The sequence below is a fragment of the Saccopteryx leptura genome, chromosome 5, assembly GCF_036850995.1.
Source record: "Saccopteryx leptura isolate mSacLep1 chromosome 5, mSacLep1_pri_phased_curated, whole genome shotgun sequence".
NCBI lineage: Eukaryota > Metazoa > Chordata > Mammalia > Chiroptera > Emballonuridae > Saccopteryx > Saccopteryx leptura.
In genome coordinates, this window is record NC_089507.1 from 161,656,837 (window position 1) to 161,676,027 (window position 19,191).

The following is a 19,191-nucleotide window of genomic DNA, read 5'->3' on the forward strand; positions in this document are numbered from 1 at the left end:
TTTACTCAGTTGATTTAAAAAAAATTTTTTTATTAATATTAATGGGGTGACATTGACAAATCATACATATGTTCAGAGAAAACATCTCCAGATTATTTTGACATTTGATTATGTTGCATATCCCTCACCCAAAGTCAAATTGTCTTCCATCACCTTCTATCTTGATTTCTTTATGCCCCTCCCCTCCTCCGGCCCCCAGCCCCCCTATTACCATCACATTCTTGTTCATTTCTCTGAGTCTCATTTTTATGTCCCATCTATGTATGGGTTCATATAGTTCTTAGTTTTTTTCTGATTTACTTATTTAACTCAGTATAATGTTATCAAGGTCCATCCATGTTGTTGTAAGTGATCCAATGTCGTCATTTCTTTTGGCTGAGTAGTATTCCATAGTATATATATACCAAAGCTTTTTAATCCACTTGTCCACTGATGGACATTTGGGCTGTTTCCAGATTTATCTCCACGGGCAAGTGAAATAAAAGACAGGATGAACAAATGGGACTATATCAAACTAAAAAGCTTTTGCACAGCTAAAGATAATAATAAAAAGACAAACTACACAATGGGAGAACATATTCGACAATATGTCTGATAACGGGTTAATAATAAAAATTTATAAAGAACTTGTAAAACTCAATATCAGAAATACAAACAATCCAATCAAAAATGGGCAAAAGAAATGAATAGACACTTCTCCAAAGAAGACATACAGATGGCCAATAGGTATATGAAAAAATGCTCAACGTCACTAATTATTAGAGAAATGCAAATTAAAACCACAATTAAGATATCACCTCACCCCAGTCAGAATGGCGCTTATCAACAAAACAACACAGAATAAGTGCCTGGTGGGGATGTGGAGAAAAGTGAACCCTCCTGCAGTACTTGTGGGAATGCAGACTGGTGCAGCCTCTGTGGAAAACAGTATGGAGATTCCTCAAAAAGTTAAAAATCAAACTGCCTTTTGACCCAGCTATCCCACTTTTAGGAATATACCCTAAGAATACCCTAGAACTATTCCAAAAGGAGAAAGCACCCTCACGTTTATGGCAGCATTGTTAACAATACTCGGTTGATTTTGCTTCTCAGGGGACATTTGGAATTTTCTGAAAACATTTTTAGTTGTTATAGCTGGGAAGGGTGCTGTACTACTGGTATTTGGGAGAATGCTCAGAACAACAAATAATTATCCAGTCCAAAATATTAGTGCCAAAATTGAGAAACCCTCATTTATGAAGAAGATTCTGAAAAGAAAGAAATACACTTTTAACATATACCTTTTAGGTTTTCTCACGTCAGTCATATGATTTATTGGAATTTAATAAATATCTATAACCTATATTGTCTCTGGCTAACAGAGAAAAAATATTTATCTGGATGACTGGTTTTTTTGGAACATAGTTTATGGATTGTTAGTTGAACTACTGTAAATAGCTTTTTGCAAATAAGGAGAAAAGAAATATTTACTTTTGAACTGATTCTGTGTAGTTATGCCAGTTGAGTTATTTAATGGAAGTACATTAAGCTAGAAATAAGGTCCCCCCCCCGCTTTTCTCTGCAGAAAAGTAACCCGCAACTGGCATTCTTTATCAGCTAGTAATGATTCCCCCATACAGCCTTTTTATTTGAAGAAGACAGGAATAGTTTTAAATATTTCACTTCTTTTCATATTTTTCTACAAAGAAATTTGATTTGTCCCTCAGATTTACTGAATTCATCAAATAATGCAGGTTGTTTTCATGGTGAGATTATCATCTCATATAATCAAAATATATTTTAAAGAAACAGCTTAAACTTTGATTTTTTATTTTAAGGCAAGCACAAAACATTATTAAGATGCCAAATATAAATAAATAACATTTTTTTTGTATATTATAGGTTGGACAGCACTTCATGAAGCTAGTGTGGGGGGCTTTTATGAGACAGCAAGTGAGCTAGTGAAAGGTGGAGCAGATGTAAACATCAAAGGAATGTATCAGATCACTCCCCTACATGATGCTGTGATGAATGGACATTACAAGGTAATTGATGTTTTTGTTTGTAGAGCATGTACTACATTCTGCAAGTATTAAAAATCTCTGGGACCAAGCAATAGGAAAATAGACAGGAATTCAGTTTCAGTTCATTCTGGCATTGAATACCCAGAATTCATACTAAAATTTATTGTCTGAAGAATTTGTTGTGCCTAATAAGGTGACATTTTACATGTAACTCTTAAGAACTACCGTATTTTCCCATGTATAAGATGCACCTTTTCTCAAAAAATTTGGGGTCTAAAAACTGGATGCGTCTTATATAGTGGTTGTAGATATTTTACTTGCATTTCTCACTTTTTCACTCTTGTTTTTGTGCCTGTTGTTGAAGACAGTGATTTGTCATCAGACACAGATGAGAACAAGCTAATGGATGGGAGTTTTGACAGTGACGAATTGTATGAATTTTATGATGAATAAAACTTGAGTTCAATAACTGTATGTAATACATTTTTTTTTCAAATTTTGGGCCCCCAAATTAAGGTGACTCTTATACATGGGAGTTTCTTATATATGGGGAAATACATGTATAAAATATTTTTTGCTTATACATGATATTTTTTAAAACTTGCACTTTTTAAGACTCATTTTGTATGCTACTTTATAGGCTTTAAGAAACTTCTGTAAAGTGTTACACAGTGATTTCCAGTCCTGATAGGAGGCATATGGCTTTTTAGAGTCTAGTGTCAGTTTCAGAGTCAGCATAAGACATGAGCATCTCTCAGGTTTCATGATCAGCCAGTATACCTCAGCACAGATCTACCTTGGTTAAATATAAAATGCTGTAATTCCATATGAGTTGATAAATAGTAACTTCAATAATGATAATATTAATTAAGATTATGAATTCCAGTACACCTATTTTATATTAGAAATCACATTTGCTGTTAGCTTCCTAGACATTTTTTTTTGGTTCAGGCACTGCATTGCAGGGCTAAGGCACTTGCAGAACATATCTTGTAAGTTATTCCAGTATTAGAAGTTCCCTCTGGGTTCAAAACTCCTCAGATAGGAAAGAGGGCTAACCAGATGGGCTCTGTTCTGTATACTTTCAGAAGAAACACCTAACACAGAGCTGTGGAAAGCTGATGGGAGCTGTGGGCATAGACAGATAGGACATATTGGCATATTCCTAGTGTAAAGCAGTAATTGAGAAGAGTTTAGGTAGTTTTTATTTTTTTTGATAATGTATTACTTGCTAGTAAGTGGCCATTTCTACACATTGCATAGAGGGCTGGGAGGAAGTAACTGCTTGTGACCTAATGTAATGGTTAGAAGAATGCTGCTTTAGACAGGTAATAGTATGCACCCTTTCTGTGTCCTTTACCCCCTCTTCACAGCTGGCCTCCAGCAATGAAAACTTAATGCCAGAAGACTTCTTCCCTCTCCTCTTGCCATGGCTGACCTTTCCTGGTCAAGAATATTTTCCACCTTTGGGCAATATGAGAACTTTACTTTTTCTTCTTTTCTTTTTTAGTTCCTCCTTTGCTCCACCTGGTAATGTGTCTTCAGCTAATTTCTGTCTTGTAAGCTACAAGTGGCTGTCTTTCTCTGGCCTTTGCAGATATGTAACTTTCTCTTGTTCCCTCAGTGAAGTAGATGGGAACAAAGACACAGGTCTCATTACTTACCACCTTTTTGTCAACTTCTGTGTTCTGTGACTCACGTGCTCCTGGCACCATGGCATATCCTGACTGATGGCTGGAGAAAAGTGAATGACAAAGAGAAATCTAGAGCACTAGCTAAAACCCAATGGCAGTGGGGTGAAGTCACAGCCTGTCTATTTTTTACCCTCCCCTTTGGTTTATCTGGAGGATTAGCCAACAAGTTACTTCACTCAGTCCAAGAGATATTTATAAAAGTCCAAGTTAGCCTGACCTGTGGTGGCGCAGTGGATAAAGCGTCGACCTGGAAATGCTGAGGTTGCTGGTTTGAAACCCTGGGCTTGCCTGGTCAAGGCACATATGGGAGTTGATGCTTCCAGCTCCTCCCCCCTGTCTCTCTCTCCTCTCTGTCTCTCTCTCTCCTCTCTAAAATGAATGAATAAATAAATAAATAAATTAAAAAAAAAAAAGTCCAAGTTAGTTCTGGACTGACTTAAGAACCAAAGCCTTGAGAATTAAAGTGGGACAGAACATTGTTTTGGAGGATAAAGTAGGAATGGTGGGAGAATCAGATGAGAATCTAAGCTTATCTCAGGCAATCTCGTAGGTGAGGCAAAGATCAGAAAAATGGCCTCAGCCTTGGGTATTGGATTGCTCCTATATCTCAGATGTCACAGGACTAAAGATATCAGATAGAGATGCCCTGGGAACCTGGTTCTGATCCCTGAACCTGGAAAGTATGAGCTTCTTAAACATTCCAGAGTTGAAGGAACTTGAATATGTTGTTGTATAGGCATTGACTGTATATTAGAAAGATACTAAAACATAGGAGATGATAAAAGATAATAATCATATTTTTAAAAGTGAAAAGACATTAAAAACACATATGATATGATTTTATTTAAAATATTCATAATACTCGAAATCTATACAGACAAGATTAGGAATGGGAGGTATAGGATGGTGAATGGTGAGTGACAGTCAGCCATGGTTAAAGGGTTCTCTTAAGAGGAATGAAAATGTTCCAAAATAAGATTATGGTTATGTTTATACAACCTTCTTAACATATTAATAAACATTGAATTGTATCCTTTGAATGAATTGAGTGGCATGTGAATTTTATATAAATAAAAATAATCTATTATTTAAAATGTGGAAAAAGTAGAATTTGAGAATTACAGATGATCAGCACAGTGTAGTTCCTTAGAAAAATCTGAAAAATTATTTAACAGATGGTAGGAGACATTTAGATTAGAATGTAGTAGTCTTTGAAAATATGTAGGCATCACTAAGAACAAGTTACATCAGACAAATTTTGGTTCCTTTTTTATTGGGTTTACTTTGTTAGGAGTTGATGAAAATAGCATGCCAAATTGATGAAAGCTGTCATTATTTTAACAAAGTTTTATCTCATGAAGTGTACTGAGGTATATGAGTATCTGAGATTGGTTGACAGTGTTTTTGGGATTCACATATATATTGAAAAAATATTCCTCAGACATGGTGATCATTCATTCCATGTGTGTCTGGAGTGAGCTCTCTTAAGAAGTTTGATGATATTCTATTACACTAACCATCTCTACAGTCTGGAACACAGCTGTGCTTTGTTGTAGTTTGGAGTATTTTTATGAAGTTCCAGATATCATACCATTTTACCCATAAATATTTGAGCATGCATCTTTAATAGGTAAGGACATTTTTTCACACCTGCAATATCAATTCAGTTAATAAAAATTATCATTCAATGCCCAATTCACATTAAAGTTTTCCATGTTATCTAAAAAATGTATTTTTATAGCAAGTTTTTATTTGAATCAGGAACTCTCAAGGTCCATATATTACAATACTAATAACAATGAAACTACTAATGAAGTTTTTTTTTTTGTAGTACTTTTTGTTTTCTTTTTATCCCGTTAAGGATGTATTGTCAAAATGCTGTCTTTTTAAGTACTTGAAAGAATTTTTTTCTCTGTCCAATGGGCTTCTTACGCAAGGAAGTCAGCTGATTCTAGAGAGAGGAAAGTACTTGACTCAATAGTATGATTAAAGGTGAAAATCTATGGGCAAGCTTTAAATAAAAGTGTATTTTCTTAAGGGGTCTGCTGTTTAATGAGCTAAATAAGTGGGGATGTGATGCCAACCATTTACTGAAATTGATCTGCTTGTTCCATTTAGAACCCAAAATGTGTTTCAGTACATCCACAAATTCTTTAACACTCTTCCCTTTCAAAGGTGGAGCCTGATTTTGTGCCCCAAGAATGTGGGCTGGAGTTTCAGTGACTGGCTTCTAACAAGTAGGATGTGGCAGAAGTGAAGTTATGTGACTTTTGAGACTAGGTTGAAAGGTATTATAGCTTCTTTGTTCTCTCTTCTGGTTCATTAACTCTGGGGGAAGCCAGATGCCTTATTGTGCAGATACTCAAACAGTTCTATGGAGACATCCACATGGCAATGAACTAAAACCTCCTGCCCAGAGCCATATGAGTGAACCATCTTCAAAACAATCCTCCAGCCCTAGTCAAGCTTTCAGATGATTGTGTATCTCCAGCTAACCTCTTGAATACAACCTTATAAGAAACCCTGAGATAGAACCACACACCTATGCTACTCTCAAATTCCTGACCCACAGAAACTATCAAATTATAAATGGTATTGTTTAAGTTTTGGGGTAGTTTACAAGGTAGCAATGGATAACTAATACAAAACCCAAATGTAGGTTAAAAATAGGGCAGGAGTATTCAAGGAATGTCATTTATTTACTGCTTTTGGTAAGAAGAGAGATTTTTTTTATTGTAGAGGGTATATAAGTAGGCTTTCAAATTTCTAATAACAGGCTACAGAGCGTGTTGGTAAATGTGAACAGTTGGTGAAGCAGACTATTCATTGTTGAAAACAGAGACTACCAAAATAATGTGTTCACTCACTTGGGATCACCCACCCAGATTTCCAGAAAAGTGAGACTGTACCCTGGCCTTTTCCCTTCCGCCCATACTCTTTTCTCATGCTCCTTGATTCTGAGTCACTCTCATACTGTATGGTTTATTATTTCACACAGAATCTCCAGAGATAAAATACACAGTCCTCTTGGCAACCACTTAACAATATTAAATTTTCTTGAAAAAAAGCTGTGCACACTGCATTTTTTTTTCTGAACAAAATGGGAAGATCTTTTTGTACATGCCTTGTATGTGAATTATAGAATTAACTGCATCTACTGTTGCTTTTGATATTTCTATTTAGCATTAAGTTCCTATAATAAAGTACTTTGAAAAGCAGAATCATCAGGTTGCTGAATCTTAATAACATTTAAAGGATTGGCTCATATTATGTCTATGTGGTATTATGTTTTTCTCTCCTCAGATACTTTTTTATAAAAGGAAAAATGCATATATGTTTAACTTTTAGGTACATATAATTTAAAGAAATTCAGATTTCTTCTCTCATTCCAGACATTAATATAAAAAATTTTGCTTCTTTTAGTGTAATGTTTCCTTAACACCTACTCTCCACAGCTTCCCTGATCTACTTTTATTCTTTTATTAAACAACATTTATTGAACATTTATTCTCTGTCAGACACTGAGGTAGACACTGAGACTATGAAGATTAAGACATAAATCTGTAGCAATAGCTTAGAAGCCATGTAAGCATCTGTCAATAGGGTACTGGTTAAATTATAGTACATTCATATAGTGCTTTCATCGGTAGACTATTACTCAACTGCTAAAATGAAAGATAAATTTCAGTTTATATTGATATATTCTATATCTTCTTTTTTATATAAATAAATATTTATTAATTTTAATGGGATGACATCAATAAATCAGGGTACATATATTCAAAGAAAACATGTCCAGGTTATCTTGTCATTCAATTATGTTGCATACCCATCACCCAAAGTCAGATTATCTTCCGTCACCTTCTATCTAGTTTTCTTTGTGCCCCTCCCTCTCCCCCTTCCCCTCTCCTTCCTTTACTCCCCCCACCCCCCCGTAGCCACCACACTCTTGTCCATGTTTCTTAGTCTCGTTTTTATGTCCCACCAGTGTATGGAATCATGCAGTTCTTGTTTTTTTCTGATTTACTTATTTCACTCCATATAATGTTATCAAGATCCCACCATTTTGTTGTAAAAGATCCGATGTCATCATTTCTTATGGCTGAGTAGTATTCCATAGTGTATATGTGCCACATCTTCTTTATCTAGTCTTCTATTGAAGGGCTTTTTGGTTGTTTCCATGTCTTGGCCACTGTGAACAATGTTCATTGCAGCGACATGAACAGACACTTCTCCCAGGAAGAAATACAAATGGCCAACAGATATATGAAAAGATGCTCATCTTTATTAGTTATTAGAGAAATGCAAATCAAAACTACAATGAGATACTGCCTCATACCTGTTAGATTAGCTATTATCAACAAGGCAGGTAATAGCAAATTTTGGAGAGGCTGTGGATAAAAAGGAACCCTCATTCACTGTTGGTGGGAATGTAAAGTAGTACAACCATTATGGAAGAAATTATAGTGGTTCCTCAAAAAACTGAAAATAGAATTACCTTATGACCCAGCAATCCCTCTACTGGGTATATACCCCCCAAAACTCAGAAACATTGATACATAAAGATACAGTCTATATCTTCAAAGTTTGTTGTAAGGGGAGGGAGCTGATGGGCATTTGCAAACAAGTCAGTTTACTTTCTTAAAGGAATGGAGCAAGGACACCACTGGGTAGATTTTCTCAAAATTTACAAGGAAAATAAATTGAATTTCTAGAATTCTCAATCTCAGATACAGATACAGAGGAATGTATATGATCTATGACCATTTATGTAAAAAAAACTATATATACACATGTATGTTTAATACATATATACCTGTTGGACTAGACTGCCTCTGAACAAATTCAGAAGAAATTGTAACTGGGGCTGACTTAGGAAAGAATAATCAGATGAATGGAGAACAGGGTAGAGGAGTGAAATTTATACAGTATTTTATTGTATACTTTCATGATCCTTTCATATTTTGAATTGTATTCATTAGTTTCCTATTCAAAAGTAATTACTTTTAAAAGAAAAACAGTCCCACCTTTAAAAAAACTTAGAGTGCAGGAGAGACAGACATATAAGAAATAAGTATAATATAGAGTATATTAGGCACTCTGATAAAATATATGCATAAAAGAAGGGAGAGGTTATTTTTCTCTAGGACAGCAGTGGATGAGGTCAGAGAGAGCTTCATTGAAGAGGTTACTTGAGTAGTCATAATGGATTAAGGATTAACCAGTTTCTCCCTGACACTCTGAAGAGGAGCAGCAGCAACACAGGTGTAGGTGGAAGGCATAACTATCTCTTACAGGGGTCCCCAAACTTTTTACAGAGGGGGCCAGTTCACTGTCCCTCAGACCGTTGGAGGGCCACCACATACAGTGCTCCTCTCACTGACCACCAATGAAAGAGGTGCCCTTTCTGGAAGTGCGGTGGGGGGCCAGATAAATGGCTTCAGGGGGCCACATGCGGCCCGCGGGCTGTAGTTTGGGGATGCCTGTTACTACTACAGAACCCAGTCCTCATTCTTGGTGTATCTTCTAGCTCCATTTCACCTGCAGCTGAGCTACAAACTTTTCCTTTCCCTTCTCCTTTCGCTCCTTTCTTTTTTCCTTCTTCCCTTCTTTCTTTTCCTCTTTCCTTCCCTCCCTCCTCTCTCTATTTTTTTTTTTTGGTAAGAAAAGGGATATATATACATCAACAAATTATGATTCAGTAGCAATTCTATTAATTATTTTTATTGGGCAAGATGTTATAGGTAAACCCAAACTTTGTATTATTGAAAGAAATATTTGATGTTGCTTAGAGTTGTATGCTGGCGTGCATTTACAATTATATACCTTTTGTTGGGTCCCTCACATGATCGACCTTTCTGTAGGTGGCAAAGCTACTTCTTGTGCATGGAGCTGATCCTTTACTTAGAAGTGACAATGGGAAGTGTGCTGTGGATGAGGCCAACGATGCACGTATGAAGCGTCTTCTTGAGAAATATATTCCTAAACATAAAAAATCTCTTATTTCAGGTAGGTAAAATGAAACTGCCTTGTTATAGCTTCTTATTGTGTTGGTAGAAAGTTACAGAGATGGAATTTAGAATTATAGAAATTAAATTTATTTTCTTTGTTAGTTTTGAGAAAATCCACCCAGTGGTGTCCTTGCTCCATTCCTTTAAGAAAGCACACTGACTTGTTTGCAAATGCCCATAATTGAAGGACTCTAAAAGAACAAAAAAAGGTAATAGCAAATGTACATTGTAAATAGTTAAGATAACTTTTATAAAGTTCTGACATTCGTCGTAATCCTTTGGTTGAATAACATGATGTGATATAAATTTTATTTGGCTATGTCTTTGTAATGAATATAGCCAAGATTGTTTATTTTCATTCTCTAAGAATCTTTTCTTATGGTCATACTTTTGCATTTCCATCTCTTACATTTTTAAATTGAACTACAAAAAAATCTCATCTGCTGTTGTCAATAAAAATAATTTAAATGCATGGCATATTCTTTCTGTTCTTCTTAATGCATCTGTTATATTTTTTGGTAACAAGAATATTTTCCAGAAGCCACATTAACAAACACAATTTCTTAAAGAATTTGGAAGCAAGAAAGGGCTTTTATTTCCTCTCAGATGTAAGACTTTACGTGCGCTAGTATATAACCAACTTTATGCATCACTGCATTCAGCAACTCAAAACCCTGCAGTGGCTCTCTCTTTAATCTAGAAAAAATGCCAGTATCTTCACTATGGCCTACCATCCCCTATATCAGCTTACTTACCAGTTAACCTCTTCTCCTACCACTCTCTATCTCTGTCACTTGATTACTGTCACACTGGCCTCTTTGTTGTTCTTCATAGGTGCCTCCCCCACTTCCTTCAAGTGTTAGTTCAAATGTCATCTTCTCAGTGAGGCCTGGACCACCCTACTTAATATTGCAAAACTGCATATCTCTTACCTTCAATGTATTAGTTATCTATCACTATTTAATAATTACCGCAAAACTGAGCATCTTCAAACAACAAACATTGATTCTCTCTCACAGTTTCGGAGGGTTAGAAATCTGAGATCAGTTCAGTTGAGTGGTTCTGTATGTGAGTCTCTCAGAGTCTGAAGTCAAGCTATCAGTGAGGGCTGCAGTCATTTCAAAACTCACTAGGGCAGGAAAATCCACTTTGTAGCTCACTCACATGTTTGTTGGCAGGCCTCAGTTCCTTGCTGGTTGTCAGTCTGTGGCTTCAGTTACCTGCCACATGAACTTTTCCATTGGGCTGCTGACAACCTGATAGCTGGCTCAGAGCACGTGATCCATTAGAGAATATACCCAAGACAAAAATCATAGGCTTTTTATAACCTAATATTGGAATTGATATACAATCACTTCTGCCATATCTTATTTGTAAGAAGTGAGTCTTGAACTTTGGTTCTCACCCAGCAGGAGCAGAATTAAGCTCCATCTCATAAAAGGAAGAGTGTCAAAAATTTTATGAACATATTTTTAGAACCACTGCACTTTAATTCCTCTTACCCTCCTGTATTTATCCTTTTCCCATGGCACTTAATACCTTCCTGCATATGGGACAATTGCTTATTTTTTATTTTTGGTCTTCCCTCACTAGAATCTAAGCTTCATGAAGGAAAGGATCTTTGTTTTGTCTAGTTATGAATACTAAAATGCCATGTACATAATAGGAACTCAGTAAATATTTGTTGAATAAATAGTGTCAGTTGTTTGAAACAAAACAACAAATTCTTTCCATTCTAGAGATATGTGTGCTTCATTCACTTTTATTGAATTATATTTTAATAAAAATGTTCCCAAGAGTGAATTGTTTTAATGCCATTGACTAAGAACTAAGACCTGGATCAGAACAGCCTAGTTTTGTAATAAAGAAATAACTTCATTGATAATTATAGCCACCAAGAGGCAATTATTAAATAGTTCTTTAGAGCAAAAGACTTCTTTCTGATAGCCCAGTCTCACTGGAAAATAAGAGGAACAGACTGAACTTTATTGAGCAAACATTAGGAAATGACAATAATCAATTATGAAATAATTTATTGCCTTATAAAAGTTCCTTTCATATCATTAAATATCTGGATATATATGTGGGGAATATAAAAATACTGATATCAGTATCCATCTTTTGTATTTTTTTCTTTATTAATTTTAATTTATTGTGTTAACATGGATTCAAGTGCCCACTCAATATAACACCCTCACCCCCAACCACGTTCCCCCATTACATCCCATTTGTCCCCTCTCCCTAACTCCCTCCCTGCCTTCGCTCTGTAATTTACTGTCCTGTTATCTGTATCTATGTGTTATGTATATATAATTTCACTAATCACTTCATCTTCTCTGATCCTGTCCCCTCATCGCCCTTCCCTCTGACTGCTGTCCCTTTGCTCCCTGTGACCTTGCCTCTGCTTCTGTTCTGTTCCTCAGTTCATTTTGTTCATTAGATTCCACATATAAGTGAGACCATATATTTTTCTTTCTCTACTTGGCTTCTTTCGTTTAGCATAATAATCTCCAGGTCCATCCATGCCATCAGAAAAGGTAAGATTTCCTTCTTTTTCACAGAGGCATAGTATTCCATTGTGTATATGTACCACAGCTTTTAAAAAAAAATTTATTAAATTTATTGAGGTGACCTTGGTTAATAAAATTATATAGGTTTTAAGTGTACAATTCTGTAATACACCATCTGTACATTACATTGTGTGTTTACCAAAGTCAAATCTCCTTCCATTACTATATATTTAACCTTCCTTATCTTTTTTTTTAAGTTTAACCATATTTTTTCCCCATTTTTTAAAATTAAATTTAATGCAGTGACATTGATAAATCAGGGTACATATGTTGAGAGAAAACGTCTTCAGATTATTTTGACATTTGATTATGTTGTATACCCCTCACCCAAAGTCGAATTGTCTCCATCACCTTCTATCTGGGTTTCTTTGTGCCCCTCCCCTCCGCCACCCCCTCTATCCTTCCTCGCCCATCCCCCCTCCCCCCACCCCTTTACCCCTGTTACCATCACATTATTGTTCATGTCTCTGAGTCTCATTTTTATGTCCCATTTATGTATGGATTCATATAGTTCTTAGTTTTTTCTGATTTACTTATTTCACTCCGTATAATGTTATCAAGGTCCATCCATGTTATTGTAAATGATCCGATGTCATCATTTCTTATGGCTGAGTAGTATTCCATAGTATATATGTACCAAAGCTTTTTAATCTACTCTTCCTCTGATGTTCACTTGGGCTGTTACCAGATCTTCGCTATTGTGAACAATGCTGCCATAAACATGGGGGTGCATATCTTCTTTTGAATCAGTGATTTGGTATTCCTAGGATATATTCCTAAAAGTGGATACCTGGGTCAAAAGGCAGTTCGATTTTTAATTTTTTGAAGAAACACCAAATTCTTCTCTGTAGTGGCTGCACAAGTCTGCATTCTCACCAGCAAGAGAGTTCCCTTTTCTCCACACCCTCACCAGCACTTATTGTGTGTTGATTTGTTAAAGAGCACCATTCTGACAGGTGTGAGGTGGTATCTCATTGTGGTTTTAATTTGCATTTATCTGATGACTAGTGATGTTAAACATTTTTACCTATGCCTATTGGCCAACTGTATATCCTCTTTGGAGAAATGTCTATTCAGTTCCTTTGTCCTTTTTTTTTTTTTACAGAGACAGAGAGAGAGAGAGAGAGTCATAGAGAGGGATAGATAGGGACAGACAGACAGGAATGGAGAGAGATGAGAAGCATCAATCATCAGTTTTTCGTTGTAACGTCTTAGTTGTTCATTGATTGCTTTCTCATATGTGCCTTGACCATGGGCCTTCAGCAGACCGAGTAACCCCTTGCTCGAGCCAGTGACCTTGGGTCCAAGCTGGTGAGCTTTGCTCAAGCCAGATGAGCCCGCGCTCAAGCTGGCGACCTTGGGGTCTCCAACCTGGGGCTTCCACGTCCCAGTCCGACTCTCTATCCACTGCACCACTGCCTGGTCAGGCCCTTTGCCCATTTTTTAAATTGAATTGTTTACCTTCCTAGTATTGAGTTTTAGAAGTTCTTTATAAATTTTGGTTATTAACCCCTTATCAGACATATTGTCGAATATGTTATCCCATTGTGTGGGTTGGTCTTTTTATTTTGTTCATATTGGTTTTTGCTGTGTAAAAGCCTTTTAGCTTGATATAGTCCCATTTGTTCATCATGTACTTTAATTCATTGGCCCGTGGAGAGATATATTGGCAAAAAAATTGCTGCAAGAGATACAGGAAAGTTTACTGCCTATGTTTTCTTCTAACTTCTAAGATGTTAATGGTTTTGCGACTTACATTTAAGTCTTTTATCCGTTTTGAGATCATTTTTGTGAATGGTGTAAGTTGATCAGTTTCTTTCTTTTTTGTTTTTTGCATGTACCTAATTTTCCCAACACCATTTTTTAAAGAGATTGTCTTTACTCTATTGTATGCTCTCACCTCCTTTGTCAAATCAATTGACCATAAAGGCGGGGGGTTATTTCTGGGTTTCTTTTTTGTTCCATTGATCTGAGTGCCTGTCCTTATGCCAGTAACAAGCTGTTTTGATTACAGTGGCCTTGTATTATAACTTGATATCAGGAAGTGTTATACCTCCCACTTTATCCTTCATTTTCAAGATTGCTGTGGCTATTTGGGTTCTTTTTAGGTTTCATATAAGTTTTTGGAATATATGTTCTATATCTTTGAAGTATGCCATCGGTATTTTAATAAGAATGGCATTGAATTTATAGATTGCTTTTGGTGGTATAGACATTTTAATGATGTTTATTTTTCCTGTCCATGAACATGGTATATATTGTACTTCCATTTGTTTCTATCTTCCTTGATTTCTTTTTTTAATGTCTTATACTTTTCCAAGTATAAGTCTTTTAAAAACTCCTTGGTGAAATTTACTCCTAGATGCTTTATTTATTTATTTTTTTGTTGTTGCAATAGTGAAGGGGATTGTTTTCTTAACTTCTCTTTCTTACATTTCATTGTTGGTGTATAAAAATGACACTGATTTCTGAATATTAATTTTATATCCTGCCACGTTGCCAAATTCATTTATCAGGTCAAGTAGTTATTTCACTGAAACTTTAGGGTTTTCTCTGTACAGCATCATACCATCAGGAAGTAATGTAAGTTTTGCTTCTTTTCCGATTTGGATGCCTTTTATTTCTTCTTCTCGTCTGATTGCTGTGGCTGGGACTTCCAGAACTATGTTGAATAAGAGTGGTAAAAGGGGACACCCAAGCCTTTTTCCTGATCTCAAGGGGATTGCTTTTAAATTTTTCCTATTGAGTAGGATGTTTGCTGTGGGTTTGTCATAGATGGCCTTTATCATGTTGAGGTATGTTCCCTGTATTCCTACTTTGTTGAGAGTTTTGATCATAAATGGGTGCTGGATTTTATCAAATGCTTTTTCTGCATCTATTGATATATTCATGTGATTTTTTTTGCTTCTGTTTATGTTTATTGATTTGCAAATATTGTACGAGCCTTGCCTCCCCAGTAAAAAAACCCCACTTGATCATGATCTTTTTGATGATCCAGTTTGCTAGTATTTATTGAGAATTTTGACATCTATGTTCATCAGGGATATTGGCCTATAGTTTTCTTTTCTTACCTGGTTTGTTGTTGTTTTTTTTTTTATTATTAATTTTAACGGGGTGACATTGATAAATCAGCGTACATATGTTCAGAGAAAACATCTCCAGGTTATTTTGACATTGGATTATGTTGCATACCCATCACCCATAGTCAAATTGTCTTTGTCACCTTCTATCTGGTTTTCTTTGTGCCCCTCCCCCCCAAGTAACCACCACCCTCTTTTCCATGTCTCTGAGTCTCATTTTTATGTCCCAACTATGTATGAAATCATATAGTTCTTAGTTTTTTTCTGATTTACTTATTTCACTCAGTATATCGTTATCAAGGTCCATCCATGTTGTTGTAAATGATCCAATGTCATCATTTCTTATGGCTGAGTAGTATTCCATAGTGTGTATATATATATATATATATATATATATATATATATATATATATATATATATATATATATATATATATATATATATATATATATACCAAATCTTCTTTATCCAATCATCTATTGAAGGGCTTTTTGGTTGTTTCCATATGTTTGCAATTGTGAGCAATGCTGCCATAAACATGGGGGTGCATTTCTCCTTTTGAAACAGTGTTATGGTGTTCTTAAGGTATATTCCTAAAAGTGGGATAGCTGGGTCAAAAGTCAGTTCCATTTTTAATTTTTTGATGAATCTCCATACTGTTTTCCACAGTGGCTGCACCAGTCTGCATTCCCACAAGCACTGCAGGAGGGTTCACTTTTCTCCACATCCTCGCAAGCACTTATTCTGTGTTGTTTTGTTGATAAGCGCCATTCTGACTGGTGTGAGGTGAGGTAATATCTAATTGTGGTTTTAATTTGCATTTCTCTAATGATTAGTGATGTTGAGCATTTTTTCAAATACCTATTGGCCATCTGTATGTTCTCTTTGGAGAAGTGTCTAATCATTTCTTTTGCCCATTTTTTTTTTTTTTTTGTATTTTTCTGAAGCTGGAAACAGGGAGAGACAGTCAGACAGACTCCCGCATGCGCCCGACTGGTATCCACCCGGCACGCCTACCAGGGGGCGACACTCTGCCCACCAGGGGGAGATGCTCTGCCCCTCCGGGGTGTTGCTCTGTTGCGACCAGAGCCACTCTAGCGCCTGGGGCAGAGGCCAAGGAGCCATCCCCAGCGCCCGGGCCATCTTTGCTGCAATGGAGCCTTGGCTGCGGGAGGGGAAGAGAGAGACAGAGAGGAAGGAGAAGGGGAGGGGTGGAGAAGCAGATGGGCGCTTCTCCTGTGTGCCCTGGCCGGGAATTGAACCCGGGACTTCTACACGCCAGGCCCATGCTCTACCACTGAGCCAACCGGCCAGGGCCTCTTTTGCCCATTTTTTGATTGGATTGTTTGTCTTTCTGGTGTTGAATTTTACAAGTTCTTTATAAATTTGGATTATTAACCCCTTATCAAACGTACTGTCGAATATGTTCTCCCATTGTGTAGTTGGTCTTTATATTCTATTCTTATTGTCTTTAGCTGTGAAAAAGCTTTTTAGTTTGATATAGTTCCATTTGTTTATCCTGTCTTTTATTTCACTTGCCTGTGGAGATAAATCAGCAAATATATTGCTGCGAGAGATGTCGGAGAGCTTACTGCCTATGTTTTCTTCTAAGACGCTTATGGTTTCATGGCTTACATTTAAGCTTTTTATCCATTTTGAGTTTATTGTTGTGAATGGTGTAAGTTGGTGGTCTAGTTTCATTTTTTTGCAGGTAGATGTCCAATTTTCCCAACACCATTTATTAAACAGGCCGTTTTTACTCCATTGTACGCTCTTACCTCCTTTGTCAAGTATCAGTTGTCCATAAAGCTGTGGGTTTACTTCTGGGTTCTCTGTTCTGTTCCATTGATCTATATGCCTGTTCTTATGCCAGTACCAAGCTGTATTGAGTACAATGGTCTTGCAGTATAACTTGATATCAGGAAGTATGATACCTTCCACTTTATTCTTCCCTTTTTAAGATTGCTGAGGCTATTCATGTTCTTTTTTGTTCGCATATAAATTTTTGGAATATATGTTTTATATCTTTGAAGTAATTCATTGGTATTTTAATTGGTATTGCATTGAATTTATTAATTGCTTTGGGTAATATAGACATTTTAATGATGTTTGTTCTTCCTAACTATGAATACAGTATATGCTCCCACTTGTTTGTATCTTCCTTGATTTCTTTTATTAATGTTTTATAATTTTCCACGTACAAGTCTTTAATCTCCTTGGTTAAATTTACTCCTAGATACTTAATTTTTTTGGTTGCAATAGTGGAGGGGATTGTTTCCTTAATTTCTCTTTCTGACTATTCATTGTTGGTGTATAAAAATGCCTCTGATTTCTCAGTATTAATTTTATATCCTGCCACCTTGCTGAATTCATTTATCAGGTCAAGTAGTTTTTTTCCTGAGACTTTAGATTTTTCTATATATAATATCATATCATCTGCAAATAATGATAATTTTACTTCTTTTTTTCCAATTTAGATGCCTTTTATTTCTTCTTCCTGTCTAATTGCTGTGGCTAGGACTTGCAGAACTATGTTGAATAAGAGTGGTGAAAGGGGGCACCTATGCCTTGTTTCTGATCTTAAGGGGATTGCTTTTAAGTTTTGCCCATTGAGTATGATGTTGGCTGTGGGTTTCTCATAGATGGCCTTTATCATGTTGAGGTATGTTCCCTGTATTCCCACTTTGCTGAGAGTTTTGATTATGAATGGTGCTGGATTTTATCAAATACTTTTTCTGCATCTATTGAAATTATCATGTGGTTTTTCTCCTTCCTTTTGTTTATGTGATGAATCACATTGATTGATTTGCAAATATTGTACCAGCCTTGCCTCCCCAGAATAAATCCCACTTGATCATGGTGTATGATTTTTTTCATATATTGCTGGATCTGGTTTGCTAATATTTTGTTGAGGATTTTAGCATCTAAATTCATCAGGGATATTGGCCTATAATTCTCTTTCTTTGTGTTGTCTTCGCCTGGTTTTGGAATCAGAATTATTCTTACCTCATAAAAGGAGCTTGGAAATCTTTCTTCCTCTTGAATTTTTTGAAATAGCTTGAGAAGGATAGAAGTTAGTTCTTCTTGGACTATTTGGTAGAATTTACTTGTGAAGTTAATAGGCTCAGAGCTTTTCTTTGTTGAGAGTTTTTTGATAAATGTTTCGATCTCATTTGTTGTAATAGGTCTGTTTAGGTTTTCTGATTCTTCCAGATTAATTTTTGGAAGATTGTATGTTTCAAGGAATTTGTCCATTTCATCTAGGTTGTCTAATTTTTTGGCATAGTATTTTTTTTACAATATTTTGTATTTCTGTTGTGTCAGTTGTTATTTCTCCACTCTCGTTTCTATTTTTTTTTTTTGAGTCTTCTCTCTTTTTTTCTTGGTGAGTCTTGTTAAAGGTTCATTGATCTTGTTTACCTTTTCAAAGAACCAGCTTCTGATTTTATTCATCCTCTGTATTGTTTCTTTACCCTCTATGTCATTTATTTCCTCTCTGATCTTTATTATTTCCTTCCTTCTACTACCTCTGGGCTGTACTTGCTGTTCTTTTTCTAGTTCTTTTATGTGCTGGGTCAAGTTGTTTGTTTGAGCTTTTTCTACCGTCTTAAGGTATGACTGTAATGCTATGAACTTCCCTCTAGGACTTCTTTTGCTGTGTACCATAAATTTTGAGTTGTTGTATGCTCATTATCATTCGTTTCTAGAGATTTTTTTATTTCTTCTTTGAAATCATTGTTAACCCATTCGTTATTTAAATACATGCTATTTAGTTTCCAAGTGTTTGAGTATTTTTCAGTTTTTCTGTTGTGGTTGATTTCTAGTTTAATGC

The 19,191-nt window shown here is 35.9% G+C and overlaps 1 protein-coding gene across 1 annotated transcript in view; it reads left to right on the forward strand.

Annotated features, from left to right (window-relative positions):
• ANKRD31 (ankyrin repeat domain 31) overlaps positions 1 to 19,191 on the forward strand; it is a 265,656-nt gene that overhangs the window by 133,106 nt on the left and 113,359 nt on the right. Inside the window, 2 exon segments of the mRNA XM_066386576.1 lie at positions 1,882 to 2,024; positions 9,562 to 9,706. Of these exon segments, the coding sequence (XP_066242673.1) occupies positions 1,882 to 2,024; positions 9,562 to 9,706 (288 nt within the window).